The sequence below is a fragment of the Cricetulus griseus genome, chromosome 3 (genome assembly GCF_003668045.3).
Source record: "Cricetulus griseus strain 17A/GY chromosome 3, alternate assembly CriGri-PICRH-1.0, whole genome shotgun sequence".
In the NCBI taxonomy this organism is placed as follows: domain Eukaryota; kingdom Metazoa; phylum Chordata; class Mammalia; order Rodentia; family Cricetidae; genus Cricetulus; species Cricetulus griseus.
Genome location: NC_048596.1, coordinates 47,742,047 through 47,758,205, shown reverse-complemented (window position 1 = coordinate 47,758,205; position 16,159 = coordinate 47,742,047). Strand labels below are relative to the sequence as shown.

The following is a 16,159-nucleotide window of genomic DNA, read 5'->3' as shown; positions in this document are numbered from 1 at the left end:
CAAAGTACTCCTGTCTCTGTTAGGCCATCAATACTCAAAACAGCCATTTGAATTTAGCATTTTGCTGTGTGAGACGCTGTGTAAAATGGTACCACAACGTATTTATTATACATAAACTCAAGTCATAGAGGTTAACTCCCCATATAACTGTGCACAGATGAAGAATCCGAGGTACACATAGGTTAAAGACTTTGCCTATGGAATTTATGTCCCAATTAAGATGAATGATTTACAGCTTTTCAAGTTAGTGAGTTAAATACATAACAGTTTAAGATTTTCCTAAGCACGTACACACAACAGTTACAACTCTCAATTCAGCATAAAAATTTGTAATCACAAATTTAATTTTGAAACAAAATGGCTTTTAAGTTTTAAAAATGCCCTAGGTCTAAGGTAAGAAAAGCCGCTGCACTGCTACTGGGAGGTTGCAGTTATCTGAAACTCGAAATCCTAGCCCTTCGATTTTCTGTCCCCCTTTCCCATTTGTAAATCAAATGACATACAGTTCTCAACAATGAACAGCTAATTTGATTAAAACGTGTAACTTTATTTTTAATTTAAGCATTACTCTATTGGGCAATTTAAAATATTTATGTTCCTGGCAATCTGTTAAGGGCCTCTATTAGTTCAAGGTAGTAATTCCTCTCAATCTGAGTACTACGTCAAAATACACGCATAAAGAAAAAGTACATACAATGTTTGGTAGGTAATAAGAACTACACGTCTAGTTTGGTCACGTAAAGTATAAGTGGCATAGTCACGTTTTCATCCTGACGGTAAAAAAATGAACGTGACGATTTAGGAGGACGAGGAAAAGGCTACCTCTTGAGTGGCTCGCGGGCTAGTTGATAAATAGGGTCGGGCAAAGACACTCTTCAGGGGTTATAGTACGGTGCTGTGGGCTTCCTCGCGGGGACCTGATCTGAGACTGGAAGCGACAGGCTGACAAAGGGGGCGCACAAGCCAGCCAGAGCGAGGGCTGAGCAGGCGGGAGGCGGAGGGCAAAGCAGCCTGCACAGGGTGACTTCGGGCGTGGGCTGGTGGCCGCAGGCTGCCGAGCCAGCCGCAGGAGCCCGGGGCCGCCAGCGGCGTGACATCTGGCGTGCCGAGCCGGCAGGGGGCAGAGCAAGCGGGGTGTCACGTGGAGCGGGTGCTACGGGAGCCGGGAGGGTAGTGAGGATCAGAGGGGGGTCTTCCCCAAAGCCTCAAAGACTGTTACTCACTGGAGTCGCGGACTCTTCTTGCCCTGAGCAGGAGACTGGGGCTTCGCGGCCGTGAGCTGCTGCCCGGGAGCGTCGGGAGGCCTGTTGCTGGGGCTGCTCCTCCGCCGGCGGGGATACTCGGCCTTCCTCCGGCGGGACACAGCGGCGGCGCGGCGGCGGCGGCGGCGGCCGCAGCGGCCCGGCCGCGGTCCCGACCTCCCCGCAGCACGCCGGCTGCTCGCGGTCCCTGCAGGCGCCGCCGCCGCCGCCGCCGCTGCTGCTGCCGCGCGGGCCGGAGCTCGTCCGAAGCCGCGTCGGCCGCCGCTGCCTGGCCCCTTTCCTGGTCCTGCTGCTCCGGGGATCGCGGCTCCTCCGTCTCCCCCGGCATCGGGGCTCGTCCGTCCCCCACCCCTGCTTCCCAGGTGGCGGAGGCGGCGGCGCCCGCGGCGCAGCTCCCCCCCGCCCCCCCTAGGCTCCCGGAGAGTCCGGCTCCCTCACTCCCGAGCACCTCTCTTCCCCCCCCGCCCCTCCGCCCGCTCCTAGGGCGCCCCCCCCGCCCCCTGCCACTCAAGCCTGCGACTGCCGGCGGTGCGCACGCGCGCACCCGCACAGACGCGCAGTGGCCCAATCGGGAAGGAGGGTCGGCCTCCCGGACCCGCCCCTCAAGGTCTCACACGCAGGAGCGCACTCGGTGCCCTCCCCCACCCCTTCTTTCAGCCAATCAGGAAACGGCTCCAAGGGAGAGCGCGAGGTTTCCTTCCCCGCGCACCCGTTCTCACCGTTAAACGGCCGCGTCTCGCGACAATCCCAAAGTGACCTTTTTTTTTTTTTTTTTAACCCCCCGGAGGAGTTCAGCTCAAGCTAGGGGCGGTGGGAGGGGCCGGGCTGGCGAGGGCGGTGGAGAGGACAAAACGCACCTTGACCAGCTTCGCGCGCATCTCAATCCTCCCCCCCGCCGGCTGCGCGCGCACCTGCCTCCCTGAGGCGCCACTGTTCCCTCAAGGGCTCTGACTAGCCTAACAAGTAGCCTGGACGTTACCCCGCTTCCACCCGGACCCCCGCCTTCCTGCTCCGGCCTTTCTGTCCCTAGCGCCGCCAGCTCTTGAGGGGAGAAGGGGGAAATTATTTGAGTTGCCGCTTCTCCTTTAAGAAAAAAAGGCCCCGTCCGTTGCCGGATGAAAGTCCCTGAAAAAATGGCGGCGATAGGCCAGAGGCGGGGTTAAGGGCACAGCGCGGGACAGTCCTGGTGCGCACGCGCACAGCTGAACCCAGCCAGCTGCACCCTGGGAAACGAAGTCCCATTTAGTCCGCTCCCAGGGAAAAGATGGGACGCTGGAGGCCGAGAGAAGTCTGGGAGATTTTGAGAGGTTCACCACGGGAAAGGTAGTTTTCTATCCACAGTCCGAGGTGACCCCCCAGAGAGGCACTGCTTCCGGGTTAGGCCGCGACGCCTGCGTACACCGGGCACGTATTTTGAGCCGATTCCCGGTTAGGGTTGCGTGAGAGAGTGAACTGCTTCACGCTGTTAAGTGTGAGTTCTTCCAAGTGCGCTCGTCATAGCCCCTGCTTCGGTCTGGTCACTTGACGCCTCCTCCGCGACCTGCTGTCATCCCTCCATCTTGGGTTGATGGTCTCACCCGCGAGGCCCTGGAGGTCGGGGACTCGTTCTGCTTCTGCCACTTCCATTTTAATAAAGCACGCAGGGAGGAATTGTCCAGTTATTTTTTAGTAGGATTGGGCATCCCGGGGCTGGCGTTGGCTGTGGTCCTTGAGCTGGAGGGAGGGTTAGCGTGACTCCTCTAGCAGCCTCTGAGGTTCTCCGCCCCGACGCTGCATGCCTTTGCGGTTTGTAGAGGTTTCTGCAGCACAGGAAGCACAGTCAGAATAGCAGCTTTTGGCTAGCGTGTGCAACTGAAGTTCCTGATGGGTAAAGGGGGGTGGGGGTGGGGATTTCCATTTGTTCAAGCCGCAGCTGGTCATTCTGCAGCCTCTGTGTTCCTTTCCCTGGTATACATTGTAGGCAGGTCTTTCCCTTTTATACATTGTTTGCATTCCTTAGTTTCCTTTTTACACATTGTAATCAGGGAACAATTTACAAGGAAGGGGACTCTTTACCCCTATCGATGGAAACATCCCCAGTTAAAGTCTGCCCAAGAGGATGGCGGTACAAGGTGTGGAGATGTGATTCTGAATTTTACATTAAACTGTAAATGTGCAGTGAAATTCATTTTTCTTTCCAGCGTTTGGCTCACTTGCCACCCAGATAAGGCAAATGCTTTATAGTCTCTATTGAAGCTTTGGCTCTTTCAAAGGACTAGTGTCATTTTCAGTTGTAAAAACCGACAGTGCCTGTGGGAACGATTTGTCAGTCTGTATTTACAATGCGCTCCTTTGGCACAGCACTGACATCCAATGGCTGCTTAAAGTAATACAGAAAGCGAGGTCTTAAAAGAGGTCTCAGTCCAGTTCTCTTCGCAGTTTTCTCAAGAACCAACATACTCATTTCTGCAGCGGTTGTGCCTGTTTGTATTTCTCACAGTGATGTATCCTATAGCCCTTAGTTATGTGTGTACAGTCTGTCATATGTTTTCACATAATCTTACTTTAATAAGACTTCTTTTAGTCTTTTCTCCTAAAAATTGAAAAATTGAAAAAAAGGAGGTCTTAGTGCAACATCTTATTCCTTTAAATAAGTGATCACTACAAAGTAGAAGAAAGAAAGATAACATACTGGAGTAAAACCAGATTATATACTAAGTAGCAAGGCTATCTCTTTACTTTGTTCTTTTAGCCAGTTACTATTCTTTGTGTCTGTGTCTCTACTGGTTAAACACCTGGACAAAACCCACCTTAATTGTAGTTCTTTACTTACTGACTTCTCAAGGTGGGCCTGTTATAAATGCTTTTTTTTCCTGTTGAGATGAACTAAGGCTTGGTGATAAGATAAAACATTGACCTAGCTCAGTTTTTGAAGAAATTATTACAAGGCAGTGTGAGTAATTCAGATTTTCATACCTAGTATCTTAAATTCTCTAGATTGATTCTTCCTTGGCCTGTAGATGTTTGCATTTTGAATAACTGTATAAACCAGTACTAGAGAATTCAAAAGTGAACTTATTCTATTCAACTTTCAAGAATTTAGAATCTGAGCCAGTGAGTTGCTCAGCAGACAAAGGCACTTTGCTGACAAGTCTGATGAGTTTGGTCTGTGGGACCCAGCTGGTAGGAGAGGCTTGACTCCCACAAATCATAGTGTCTACACACACACATTAGTACACATACACACACACACACACACACACACACACACACACACACACACACACTCATACGCATAAACTCACATGCACACAAATGTAATTTTAAAAAGTTTTAAACTACAGTTTTTTGGGGGAAATCAGGTCAGCATGACTTCTGAATAAGAAAATAGAGATAATGAAATGAAGTTGGTGCTGTTTAATCAGAAATTTTAAGGAAGGAGCCTATGCTTCCATGGACATCTGTGGGGCAAAAAAAAAAAAAAAAAAAAAAAAAAGAAGCCAAGAGTGGGCAGTGGGATGCTTAAACTTGGAAAACCTAAGCTCTTGTATGTGGTAGGAGTTTTAAATTTTGAGAAATCAACTTTCATCCTTTATAACCACTGGCCAATGTAGCATCAAAACCTCAGTCTTGCACAACCTGTCTTTCTCTGACAGCACTATTTAAAACAACTGAGCTACTAGAAAAGAAAAGAAAGAAATTCAAATCAAAAGTGAGGAAGTGCTAAGCAAATACAGGAACCAAAAAGGGTCATAGACGCTGCTTCGCACTGTCTCATTCAGTTCCGTTGTGGTCCCCTTCTTCACCACATGCCAAAGCAGTTCTTCACAATCGTCAGGACTAGAGCCTTCTGGGTGTAAGACAATGGAAGAGCTGGGTGAGTGAGGGGCTTTGGAAGATGCACTAAGGAAGTGCACACTTGGTTACTGTCCATCCCATGTGTGATGATAGTTTTGGCTGAACCGAGGAGAGTGCTGAGAGATTTTGTTTTTACTTCTGTCCCCAGTTCAAAAAAAGAGTGAGGCAGGAGGAACTATGATCGTTGGGGGAAACTCTAGGGTCCCTGTTTGCAGAGGCATAGTAGACAGAGCTAACCACACAGCAGACACCCGGAGAAGCACTTTTAGAAGGAAATGTAATTGAAAGTGGTTTTCCCCTTGGAGATCATAGGGTGGCTCCACAGCTAGGCGACTGTGGAACTAGGAGAAAAAATAAGGTTGGGAAAGGGCGAGGAAATAAAATGAAGGGAAGTGGGGAAGAAAGGAAAGAGAAAAGAAGAGAAAACAGGAGGGGGAATATAGGGGAAGGACAATGACATAACAGTGCAGGGTAGAGTCTGTAGAGGTTGCAGACAGGCCAGAAGGGTTTCATTCCTCTGTAGTTTACAGAGGCGTCATTAATGTAGTGGTTCTTTTTTTTTTTTTTTTTTTGGAGAAATCTTGAAGGAGCAGATAAGCTGGCCAGAAATACAGTCCTTACTTCCACTCTGAGGTCATGTAACCAACAGTGGAAGTGTCAACAGCTGCCATGCCCACAGAAATCACAGATTTCAAAGTTTTGGAGCTGTAAAGTCTGCCTCCTTGGGATTCATTTCATACACCTTGGCAACTTGATTTAATTATTTGTTTATTTATAGTATCCTCAACATCAAGTTACTAACTTTCACTCTGTTCTTAAGCTGTATTAATTCCACATTGCCTCTGTGTTTGTAGCTATGTGAAAACTGGCAGCAATAACAAAATACATAGCTTGTACATTGTCTTTAAAAAGAATTATTGGGCTTGTATTTTAAGGGCTGGAGAAACAGAGGAAGGAAGGAGAGAAATTAGTTACAGAAAAACAGAGGTTTTTTAATAAATGTTGAACTGTTTTGGCAAAAAAAATGTATTTTGATACTGTGGTAAAAGCTGTATTTTGGACTTTGGTGTAGAATCCAGATTTTTCTATATGATATTGGTTATTTACTCTTTGAGAATTTGATGCATGCATGTCCTGTGTGGGTATTGAAGAAATTTGCATTCTCCATGGAATTTTACTATTTTTTTCAGAGAGGATCTTATCTTGCTTTATCTTATGGATATTAATTTTTTTATTCAAATTTAGTTCAAAAAGTTAAAACATAACTAATATGGGGAGAACTTAAAATATATTGATCAGTTTAGTGTTTACAGCAACCTTCTGAAATAGGTATTTTTTTTTTCACTAAATAAAGACAAAATATGTTGTTCACTCTCAGGAGCTTCTGACACTAAGAGCAATTAAATGACAATGTTATAAGTTGTTTTTCTGTTAGAAGTATGTTTGTTCTGGTGGCCAATGGAGTAATAACATTTTTAAAAAATATGTATACTTTTATATTTTCTGAGTAGAATAGTTGTTAGGGAAATTTTGTTCTGAGATGTAGAAATTGTGCCGCTTTGAAAGCCCACTGTGCAGATTATCCAGGTTGCTACATGTCAAAGGACTGATGATGGCTTCACCTCAACTGTCTCTTCAGATTGTCACCATCTGTGTGTGTTGCCTGCCTGTAATCCCAGTGCTCTAGAGGTGGAAGCAGGAGGTTCTGAAGCTTAAGGTTATTTTTGGCTGTTAGAAAATTTGAGGCCTGCCTAGACTACCTAAGAGCCTGTCTCAAAAAAGCCAGATATGGGAGGCGGAAGCAGTCAAATCTCTATGAATCTGAGGCCAGACTATGTACATAGTAAGTTCTGGGATAGCTAGAGCTATACAGTCAGGCCCCATCTCAAAAAAACAAAATGAAAAAAAAAAAAGGCAGGGAGTATCGGCCAAGCACAATAGTTTACAACTGTGATCCCAGCACTAGGGAGGCTCGGTTGGAGAACTGCCCAGAGTCTGAGGCCAGGCTGGGCTGGAGCTTGTTCCAGGTTAGCCAGGACCCGAATGAAACCCTGCCTTAAAAAACAGCAACGGACCTACTAGCTACCCCCAAAGACTTGGAATGGAGTTTTCTTTTTACATCTGTAAAAATTGTATCAAGAATAGGCTGGCCCAGGTGGGCAAACGCTTCCTCTCTGCTGTACTGCTTTGGATGTCAGTAGCATATATTCACCCAGAACATTTACCTAAAGCATTGCAATTTAGGGATTCAATCATATTATAACCTATGGAGACCCACAAGAGACTTCACTTGCAGGTGAAGGTTGATACTTGATTTCCACAGGTCAAGGACTAGGAAGAACTGCAGTTTTCAGTCTAGTTTCACTCACCCCAGTAATCTTATATTTGTCACACTGAAATTAGTCATCTAATTTAAATTACAGAATCTTCGTGAAGCAAAAAGAGTAGCCTCAGGGTAGTGGTGAAATGTTCACTCATTGGAAATGGGAAGTGAAAGTCCTGTTAACTCAGCAGCAGAAAGGAGAGTTTTAATAGATTTATCAAGCTGATGCTTCTAAAGACTGCTTCATACCAGCGGAGGGCCTAGGTCCTGCCCCAAATGATGTGACAGACTTTGATGATCCCCCATGGGAGGCCTCACCTCACTGGGGCGTGGATGGGGGTGGGGTGGGTTGAGGAGTTAGTGGGGGGGCATGGGAGGATAGGAGAGAGATGAAATTGGGATTGGTATGTGAAATAAGATTGTTTTTAATTTAAATAAAATTTAACAACAACAAAAAGTTCGCTTCATACCTCTGCTGAATGCTGTACCATAGTCTTTAATATAAAAAATATGGATTCTATTGATGCAGAAAGGCCTCTGACTTCTGATTGGATCAAAGCTTAGAAAAGAGAATGTCTCGATTTTAACAGATGTAGAATAAAATATTGGGATTCTGAAATTCACAGTTGAGTCTGGCTAATAAAATTCGAGATAAAACTTTTGCTTTATTGTTTTTTTTTTTTGCTCTAAAGAAAACCCCTTTCATTGTAGAGAATTTAAAAATATACAAAAGTATAGAAAACATTTTAACAGAACCTAAGCCACAATCATCAGCTCCTGATAACCTTCCTTTATATTGTTTTCAAGAAACTTAAGATATTAAATTTCTTTCTTTTTAAAATAAAGATGCCAATCTTCCAGGGTGTTGTGGCTTCTCCATCAGAGAGCCCAGTCTAGCTTTATCTCAGTTTTTCTGTGCCTGTGTGTCCTAGTGTTTGTCCTTTCTTCATTCTTTAACACCCCAGATAGATCAATCCCAGAAGCTACATGGAGCAAAGCAATAACTATGTCACTTTTGTGAGATTTTATATAATTAAAGCCTTAAGTTTGGGGCCTGCACTTTCCCCTTTGCCTTTTGCCTTTGCAGTCTTCCTTCGTAGGCCTGTGTCTGCCTATTGGTAGCCTGTGTGCCTGTCTTTGTATGTGCTTGTGTGTACCAAGGTGTGCCTGGGTGCCTGCTCAGTGGACTCTGTGCCAGTCAACAAACTGAGTCTTTAGACATTACATTTCTTATCTGTAAAATATTGCAGCCTTAATATATAAGTATGTAATGTTTATAAAGACAACCACACTAACACTGTCATACCCAGAATAGCTAACAACCTTAATGGTGGCTCCTCAATGTCAAGAGATGACATTATCACAGCTAAAATTAACTGAAGTCACTTTAATGTTAATATTTTCAAATTTCTAAAATGCTAGTATTTAATATTATTGACTATATAGTGTTAAATATTCTTTAAAATATTTTATTAATTTATTATTTTGTCACCTGTCTTCTTATGCATATAAAACTCATGCTAAACACTGAATTCTGATTTGCCCAAGATGTATTTTTGTACTTGCCTTTAAGTTTTTGATGGTAAGTTCAGGAAAATCTCACAGAAATACTATCTTGACTGCTTTATTTTTTAATTAAAGTTATGACCTAAGTTGCAGGGTGTTGGTGGCTCACGCCTTTAATCCCAGAACTCGGGAGGCAGAGGCAGGCGGATCTCTGTGAGTTCGAGGCCAGCCTGGTCTCCAGAGCGAGTGCCAGGACAGCCTCCAAAGCTACACAGAGAAACCCTGTCTCGAAAAACCAAAAAAAAAAAAAAAAAAGTTATAATCTAAATTAAAATTAGTTACATGTCTCTTATTATTATATATTTGCCCTTATTTTTCTTTCTTTTTTTTTCTTGTCAGTTTATTTATTGAAGGACAGTCCGGCCTAAAGAGATTAGTCCAGTTCGGTTATTTCTGAAATGGTGTACTAAGGTCAAAACTTTGTGATATGGATGATTGAGAAAGTTCTACAGAAGATTTCTTTTGTAAAAACAAGCGATTAGATCTTCCTTATAATATTGAGAAATACTCAACCTTAATCTGGGGCATGTGGCTTAGTGGCGCATTAACATACTTTGGTAACATAATAAGTTCCTGGGTTCAGCATCGTAAAGAGGAAAAACAGTGGGGCTAAGACAGTTTTGAGCTGCTCCATGATGTCTCACCCATGTGAGACATTCCTCAAAAGGGGAGGCAGGAAGATTATGAGTTTTAGGCCAGCCTGGCTTACTTGGTAAATTTCAGGCCAAGTTGTTCTGTGGCAGCCTCTCTTAAGAACTGGACAGACCAATCCCAGTTCCCTCTAATTCCCATCCTCAAGATTGTTTTTAATTGAAATTAAAATTAATTTAAAAAACAGACAGACCAAAACCCTGTCCTCTCCTAGTATGAAATGCATGAACATGTTTGTTTTTTAATGATGTGATAAGTTCATTTTCTTTATTTGAGAATTTCAGAGATAGGCGGGTCCTTAGAAATCACACAATCTAATGCTTTGCAAGCTTATAAAAACTAACATATATTTTAAAAATTCACTGAAGTTCAAAAGAAGATACAAAATTATCTTGAATTACAATTTGAAAAATATTGTTCCATCCAGTTGCTTCATTATGTAGATGAAGAGAACATGCTGTGCTTAAGATGACTCAGACAATCTGGTGATGATGGCAATTCCAACTTACATGTTGGTGGGGCTCAGATAGCTCCCCTTGGAGCTCTGATGCTGTGATCAAGAGCCTGTTGGAGCTGCACTCTTTCTCCTGTATATGAAATGAGGACAGTGATGTCCTCTACCTAAAAGTGTAAGGACAACACTCTTCATACACTGTGATTGGTATGGGTTTATAATTTTCATTAATCATTATGATTAATGACATTATAACAAGAAGGTACTAGCAAAATGCTTGTGAAGTATATTGGCATTTTCCCAAGAAAACAGCAAATGAGGTCCAATTATTTGGATTGCTACATCTTGCTTGATTGTACAATATTTTTTTCAACTTCTTTTACTTTCTACATTCAAACTGACTAACAACAACAACAACAACAACAACAAACATTAATACTTGACAGTTTTTTTCTTGTTATATTATTGCACTAATCCTTCAGATATTAGACTAAAAAAGTCAGGATTAATGTTTTGCCTCCCTGCTGTGTGGGATGAATTGTATGAAAGAATAAAAAAAAGAATTTTGCTTCTTGGACTATTTTGAAAAACCTTATTTTTTCTAATATGAAGTACATGTGTTTTCTTCTGTGTGTGTGTGTGTGTGTGTGTGTGTGTGTTCTACCCAACTGGTTAAAAATCAATACCTAGAAGCCAAATTATAGGAAACCAGATTGTAGAGAGCCAATATAATGGAATACAACCATAGGAAATATCAAATGGACCATAATCTTCCCAGGCATATCCCAGGACATGCCACACTCCTGAAGTGTGAGGTATGGAGGGAGGTATTTGAAAATTGTTATCCAAAACAAGAAGAGAATATTTAAGAAGAAAATAACTCTGGAGACTCACAAAGTCTATATTAAGCTCCTTTTGTGTCCTGTGATATAGATGCCTTATTGGAGGAATTGGAACGCTCCACCCTCCAGGACAGTGATGAATATTCAAACCCAGTTTCTTGTCAGCCGGGTCAGCAATCCAAACAGGAGAGCAAGCTTCCCAAAACTCCAAAGACCTTGTCATCTCAGAGTCACACAAGTCCTTTGAAGGTAACATTTCATCTATTGCAGTGTTATAGACAACATTCGACTGTATTTCTGAAAATTGTTTCCCATATAAAATTATATTAAGGAGGCAACATATATTCAGGACAGAAAAAAAGTATCATTTCAACATTAAAAACAGTTGATTTTGGAAAGAGGAGACTTGAGGACATGACCATAGAGTATGCCTTTGAAACTCTCTTCTTCTGGCAGAATATTGCCTGGTTCATGCTGGCTACTGTGATGGTGCTCCCTGGCTACCAGAAGTGCCATGTTACAGTGTGACTGGAGTCATACCCAGTAAGAGCAGGGATAACCTCATCTTTTAGACTAGTCTTTTTGGGGTGACTGTACAACTGTTCCTTTGTTGGTCTTATTTTCGGCTGAATAGATTCAGGGAGTGATTGTTGAAATTCTTAGACTACAGCCATAGGATTCCTCATGTTTTCCCACACAGATAACTGCACTTGATTATCACAAAGCAGCCTCCTAGATGCCTGACTTAGGACAGATCATGGCAGTCTTCTGCTCTCACTCTCCCTGTGATTTCCCATCCCATTTGCAGTAGAAGGCACTGTGTTGGCGCTGATCTTTGTGGATGACCACATCTTTGTTTACCTGCAAGAGACCTGAGCTTTTGCTTATTTTCCCGACAGCTCATTGATTTCCTTTCATGTAATAGTTTCAATTGCTTTTGAAGTTTTATGATTAGTGTTTGCATTAATATAGCAATATGATTATGACTAACTCCAAAGGTGATTAAGAATGACTCTCCCCGATCTTGTTCAGACAAAACTTCAGTAACGTCATCCTGTCATGACAGTATTCAGAGAGATGACTATGAGGTGTAAGTGTGCAAACATGAGCTAACTCCTCCCATCTTAGGTGGTAGCAGAGGAAATATGCTGGCCACTTGGTATGCTGCCAGTCACAGCCTGCTATGTGTGGGCCATGTGATGCATATCTGGAACATCTGGGGTCAGTAAGTGACAAGGAAATCATACTCAGTGACATAAAGATGGTGTTCAAGAAATAGAATTTAGTATTCTTGTCATCACAAATACTATATTGTGAATGTTATGAAAGCATTCTGTACTTGTAATTGTAAATTTCCAAGTGTTTTATTTTTCATAGTACTCAAGACATCTTAATATTATTAACCTTTTGTCAGTTGGATTAAAGCAAAACAGAAACAAAATCTTGAGGTTTTATTTTCTCGAAGGCGTTATAAGGACTGTGTTAATGTGCATAAGACTTCTTTTGATGTTTTCTAGTCACCAGTGGGAATGAGGAGAGGTATCACTGTCCCCCTGAAAATTAGGAGACAAAAAAGGTGAAGAAGAACTAGCATGTACTTTCGATTTAAGACTTCAATCAGAAGCATATTCTGAAGAACAGTACATGCACAGCTGCAGGAAATGTGTTTGCAGATCACTGTGAAATACGCGTTTCCACTTCTAGAAAACCACTCGTGGAAACATTTTTTGCTCATTTTCAATTCCACATTTCCATCTGCTTATAACTAAAGTGGAAGGAGTAGATTCTCTTTGAGAACCATCAAATAATGCCAGTCTTAAATCACTGCCATCAGAGGTGTCAATTAGAACATATCAACCTCTTTTATTTGTTTGTCACCCAATATACAGCATCAAAATAAAACCTCCTGGAAGTTAATTTTCCTGTTATAAATGAAACAAGCAACATTAGTAATGCCAGCACAGTGAGTTGGAGAAGTATTGAAGATAGCAAAATTTTCCTGTAAGAGTAAGAGAACAGACTGTTAGTGGAACACAGCATCATGGTAACGTGTTCTTACCAACTTAAATCCAGCAGAGCAGAAATGAATTTGGAGCTGGTTGTAAATTGCACAGAATCCTTGACTTCATAAAAACAAACAGCAGCATTCTGCCCATCAAAACTCAAATTATCAAGACTGGCAAATGTCATGCTAGTCATTTTTTTTCCTTAGGAGTGACATGAAATACAATCTAAGCACAGTTATACTGATTTTCTCTATGTGTTGGCTCTTATTCTCTAGGTTTTGGAAATGTCCCACCATCTTCTCATAAAGCTTAGGTTGCACTGTGTGCAAAATCAGCTGGAGAGCTGTAATCAAATCACTCAACCAATATAGAATGAAAAAGTGCTTCTTAACAATCTGAAATCATATACAATTGAGTTTAACAAAAGGAAGCAGCTCCATTTTTATCTCCCAGAAAAAACCAAGAGATTAGAGCTCATGTAGCTCAATTGCTTAATTTGAAAATGTGCTTCTAAAAAATCTTGACTTTGATGGATTTATTTTATTTTATGTTATTTGATACATTTATAAACCAAAATGTAATAAAATTATGGAAGTCAATGATTTTGCTCTTACCCATCCCTTACAAAATATGTTAAAAGAATCACAAACAGACAACTACAAAGTTTGGGCTTATGAGAATGTTAATGGAGAAAGAGTGAATGGATTGGCTAAGAGAAGACACATGGGAATAGTGTCTTGGACAAAGAGGAAGGCGGAAGGCCTGGGGGCCAGCGAGAATACACGAGAGGTTAATGGGATGGACAGAAAACAAATATTGCATTTTATGTTATATATCTTTTATGTATTCTATATATGATATAAGGACAAAACAGAGACTTGTGGAGTGGAATTAACCAGAGGGAGGGTGAAGGGGACCAAGGAGGGTGGTGGGAAGGCAAAAACAATTAAAGTACATTAATATACATGTATGAAAATGCCCTACTGAAGCCCATTATTTTGTGCAGTAAGAAAATAATTAAAGGAAGATATTTTCCTGAATGTATTTCCATATCTTAGTAGAGAAACCAGAATTGAGAATATGTTTCACAGGGCAGAATGTGCCCTGAGTGTTCAGGTTTGTCAGCATAGAGATCACATCTCCTACTAAAAGCACTATGCCCTAGAGAGGAGCCCAAGTAAAAGATAACATCAATCTCAGATCTCCTAACCATAACATGCAGCTTTGGAGAACATTACAAATTAAAAAAGTGGCAGTATTATATATATTTAAAAATCAGCATTTTAAAGGAAAATTCCTAAATCAAAATGTTAGAACCAGGAATTACCAAGTTAGTGATTAAAGTATGTGACTATATGTTTTGGTTAATTGTTTTCTTATGCTGTTTTAAATGTTTAAGTAATAAAAAAAACACTTAATGAATTTCCCATCATGTGTATGGCTATATGATGTTTTAAGTTATTTTGGGGAAATCTGTAGAAAATAAGTCCCTCCAGGCATGGTGACTTGTATTTGTTATCCCAGCATATTCAGGAGGACGGAACTTCAAGACTAGCTTCAGCTACATAAGTTTGATGCTGGCCTGGGCTACAGGAGACACTGACTCAAAAAAAAAAATAAGGAAAAGAGATTTTGAGCACAATTATTGTTATTTCTATTGGGATTATTTCGAGACATTTGCCATGTAACTCAGGCTGGCCTCAAATCTTGCCTCTGCTTCTCAAGTGCTGTGGTTAAAGGCATGAAGGCCTGAGCCACCACACCCTGACCATGATTAGGGTTATTTTATAGGCCCACAAATACAACACAACCAAGTTTTTTGGCTAGTAATATGTACCTCATTAGGGAACTGTAGTGCATATATTTGTAATACCAATGCTGATGAGTAGGAGACGGGAGCTCGAGTTCTGTAGTAGGTTACACAATCTCTCTCTCCCCCTCTATCACACTCTAAAAATTTTTAAATGTAGAGATTAAATACCATGAATTAATTCCAACCCCCCTTTTCCTTTAAGTATCTCACTTTGAGCTGAGTAAATGTATGAGTACCAGCTGCAAATCTAGCCCCTCTCCCTGCTTCACTGCACAGGCCACACAGGCCTCCTTGTTGCTCAACAGTCCTTCCCACTCATTCTTTGCACACAGTTCACATTACCCTGATACCTGATTGCTTACTTCATGTAAGTCATTGCTCAAGTGTCGTCTACTTAGTGGGTTTTCCCTATCAGTGCACTTATAACTGTTACTATCTCCACAACTCTTGTTTTCTACTCCTTGATTAACTCCTTGATTACTTCTTGCAAATAGAATGTAAACTCTGGAGTGTTCTGTTTTTGTTAAGTTGGGTCTCAAGTAACCTAGGCTGACTTGGAGCTCACTGTGTAGGGAAGGATGAGTTTGAATTCTTGATTCTGCATCCAGCTCCCAAATGCTGGCATAACAGGATTGCACCACCACACCACGTTTATACAGTGCTTGGATTAGACTCCAGGACCTCAGGGATTCTAGGCAAACACTCCACTAACTGAACTACATCTTCATTCCCCAGACTATTTGGTTTTAGTGCGATTGTTTTATGTTGTGGTTTGGGTATAACATCCTAAGATCTGGAACATATCAGTTAGTCAGCAGATATCTGTTGAGTGAATAAATAGATGAATTGCTGTCCAGCCATAACTTTTCATAAGGAAAGTTTGAGCAATAGCCTTCCCCTAGGCACCATTGTGTTTAAAGGGCTTTCCCCAAGTCACCATATTGTTTCTGTGCTTCCTAACTGAGGATGATACAACTCTTCATATCTTTGTTTTTAAAGCAGGGAGGGTAGTACTTTCTCTGTTTAGAATTTGGCTTTTCACTGCATGATGGGAGGTAATTCTGCCTTTGGAAAGAATTAAGCAATATACTAGTTATTTATTGCTTATTATTGCTATATGCTTTGAGACAAGGTCTTAATGTTGTGCCCAGCCTAAAATCATATTCATGCTTCTTTTCCCTCAGCCTCCCAAGTAGCTTGGATGACAGGAGTGTACTACCATGCCATTCTGGTTTTCCCCTTTGGAAGCTGGAACCCCCCCCTCCATCTCCATGTTGATAAGCACCACCATTCTAATACAGATGTCATTCTTTGCTCTTTTCTGTCACTTCTGTCTCAGGTACAGCTCGTGTATACGACCAATATCCAGGATCCCAATGTCTACAGGTAAGTTTTGGTTTCTAAT

General features: G+C 41.9%; 2 protein-coding genes across 6 annotated transcripts in view; one reads left to right on the top strand and one right to left on the bottom strand.

The window, feature by feature from the left end:
• Positions 1 to 1,721, bottom strand: part of Zfp91 (ZFP91 zinc finger protein, atypical E3 ubiquitin ligase) — a 35,436-nt gene extending 33,715 nt beyond the window's left edge. The window contains 4 exon segments of the mRNA XM_027406595.2: positions 1,224 to 1,375; positions 1,378 to 1,431; positions 1,433 to 1,489; positions 1,492 to 1,721. Of these exon segments, the coding sequence (XP_027262396.1) occupies positions 1,224 to 1,375; positions 1,378 to 1,431; positions 1,433 to 1,489; positions 1,492 to 1,590 (362 nt within the window). The 5' untranslated portion in view covers positions 1,591 to 1,721.
• Positions 1,722 to 1,816: 95 nt separating this feature from the next.
• The window catches only part of Lpxn (leupaxin), a 33,141-nt gene continuing 18,798 nt past the window's right edge, over positions 1,817 to 16,159 (top strand). The window contains exons 1-3 of one of the 5 annotated variants that reach the window (XM_035441956.1): positions 1,820 to 2,585; positions 11,027 to 11,184; positions 16,094 to 16,140. Coding sequence is in view for 1 of the 5 variants with exons in the window: in XM_035441957.1 (XP_035297848.1) it covers positions 11,027 to 11,173 (147 nt within the window). In the remaining 4 variants the exon portion in view is untranslated. The other 4 variants (XM_027406598.2, XM_027406600.2, XM_027406599.2 and 1 more) reach the window with 4 other exon arrangements.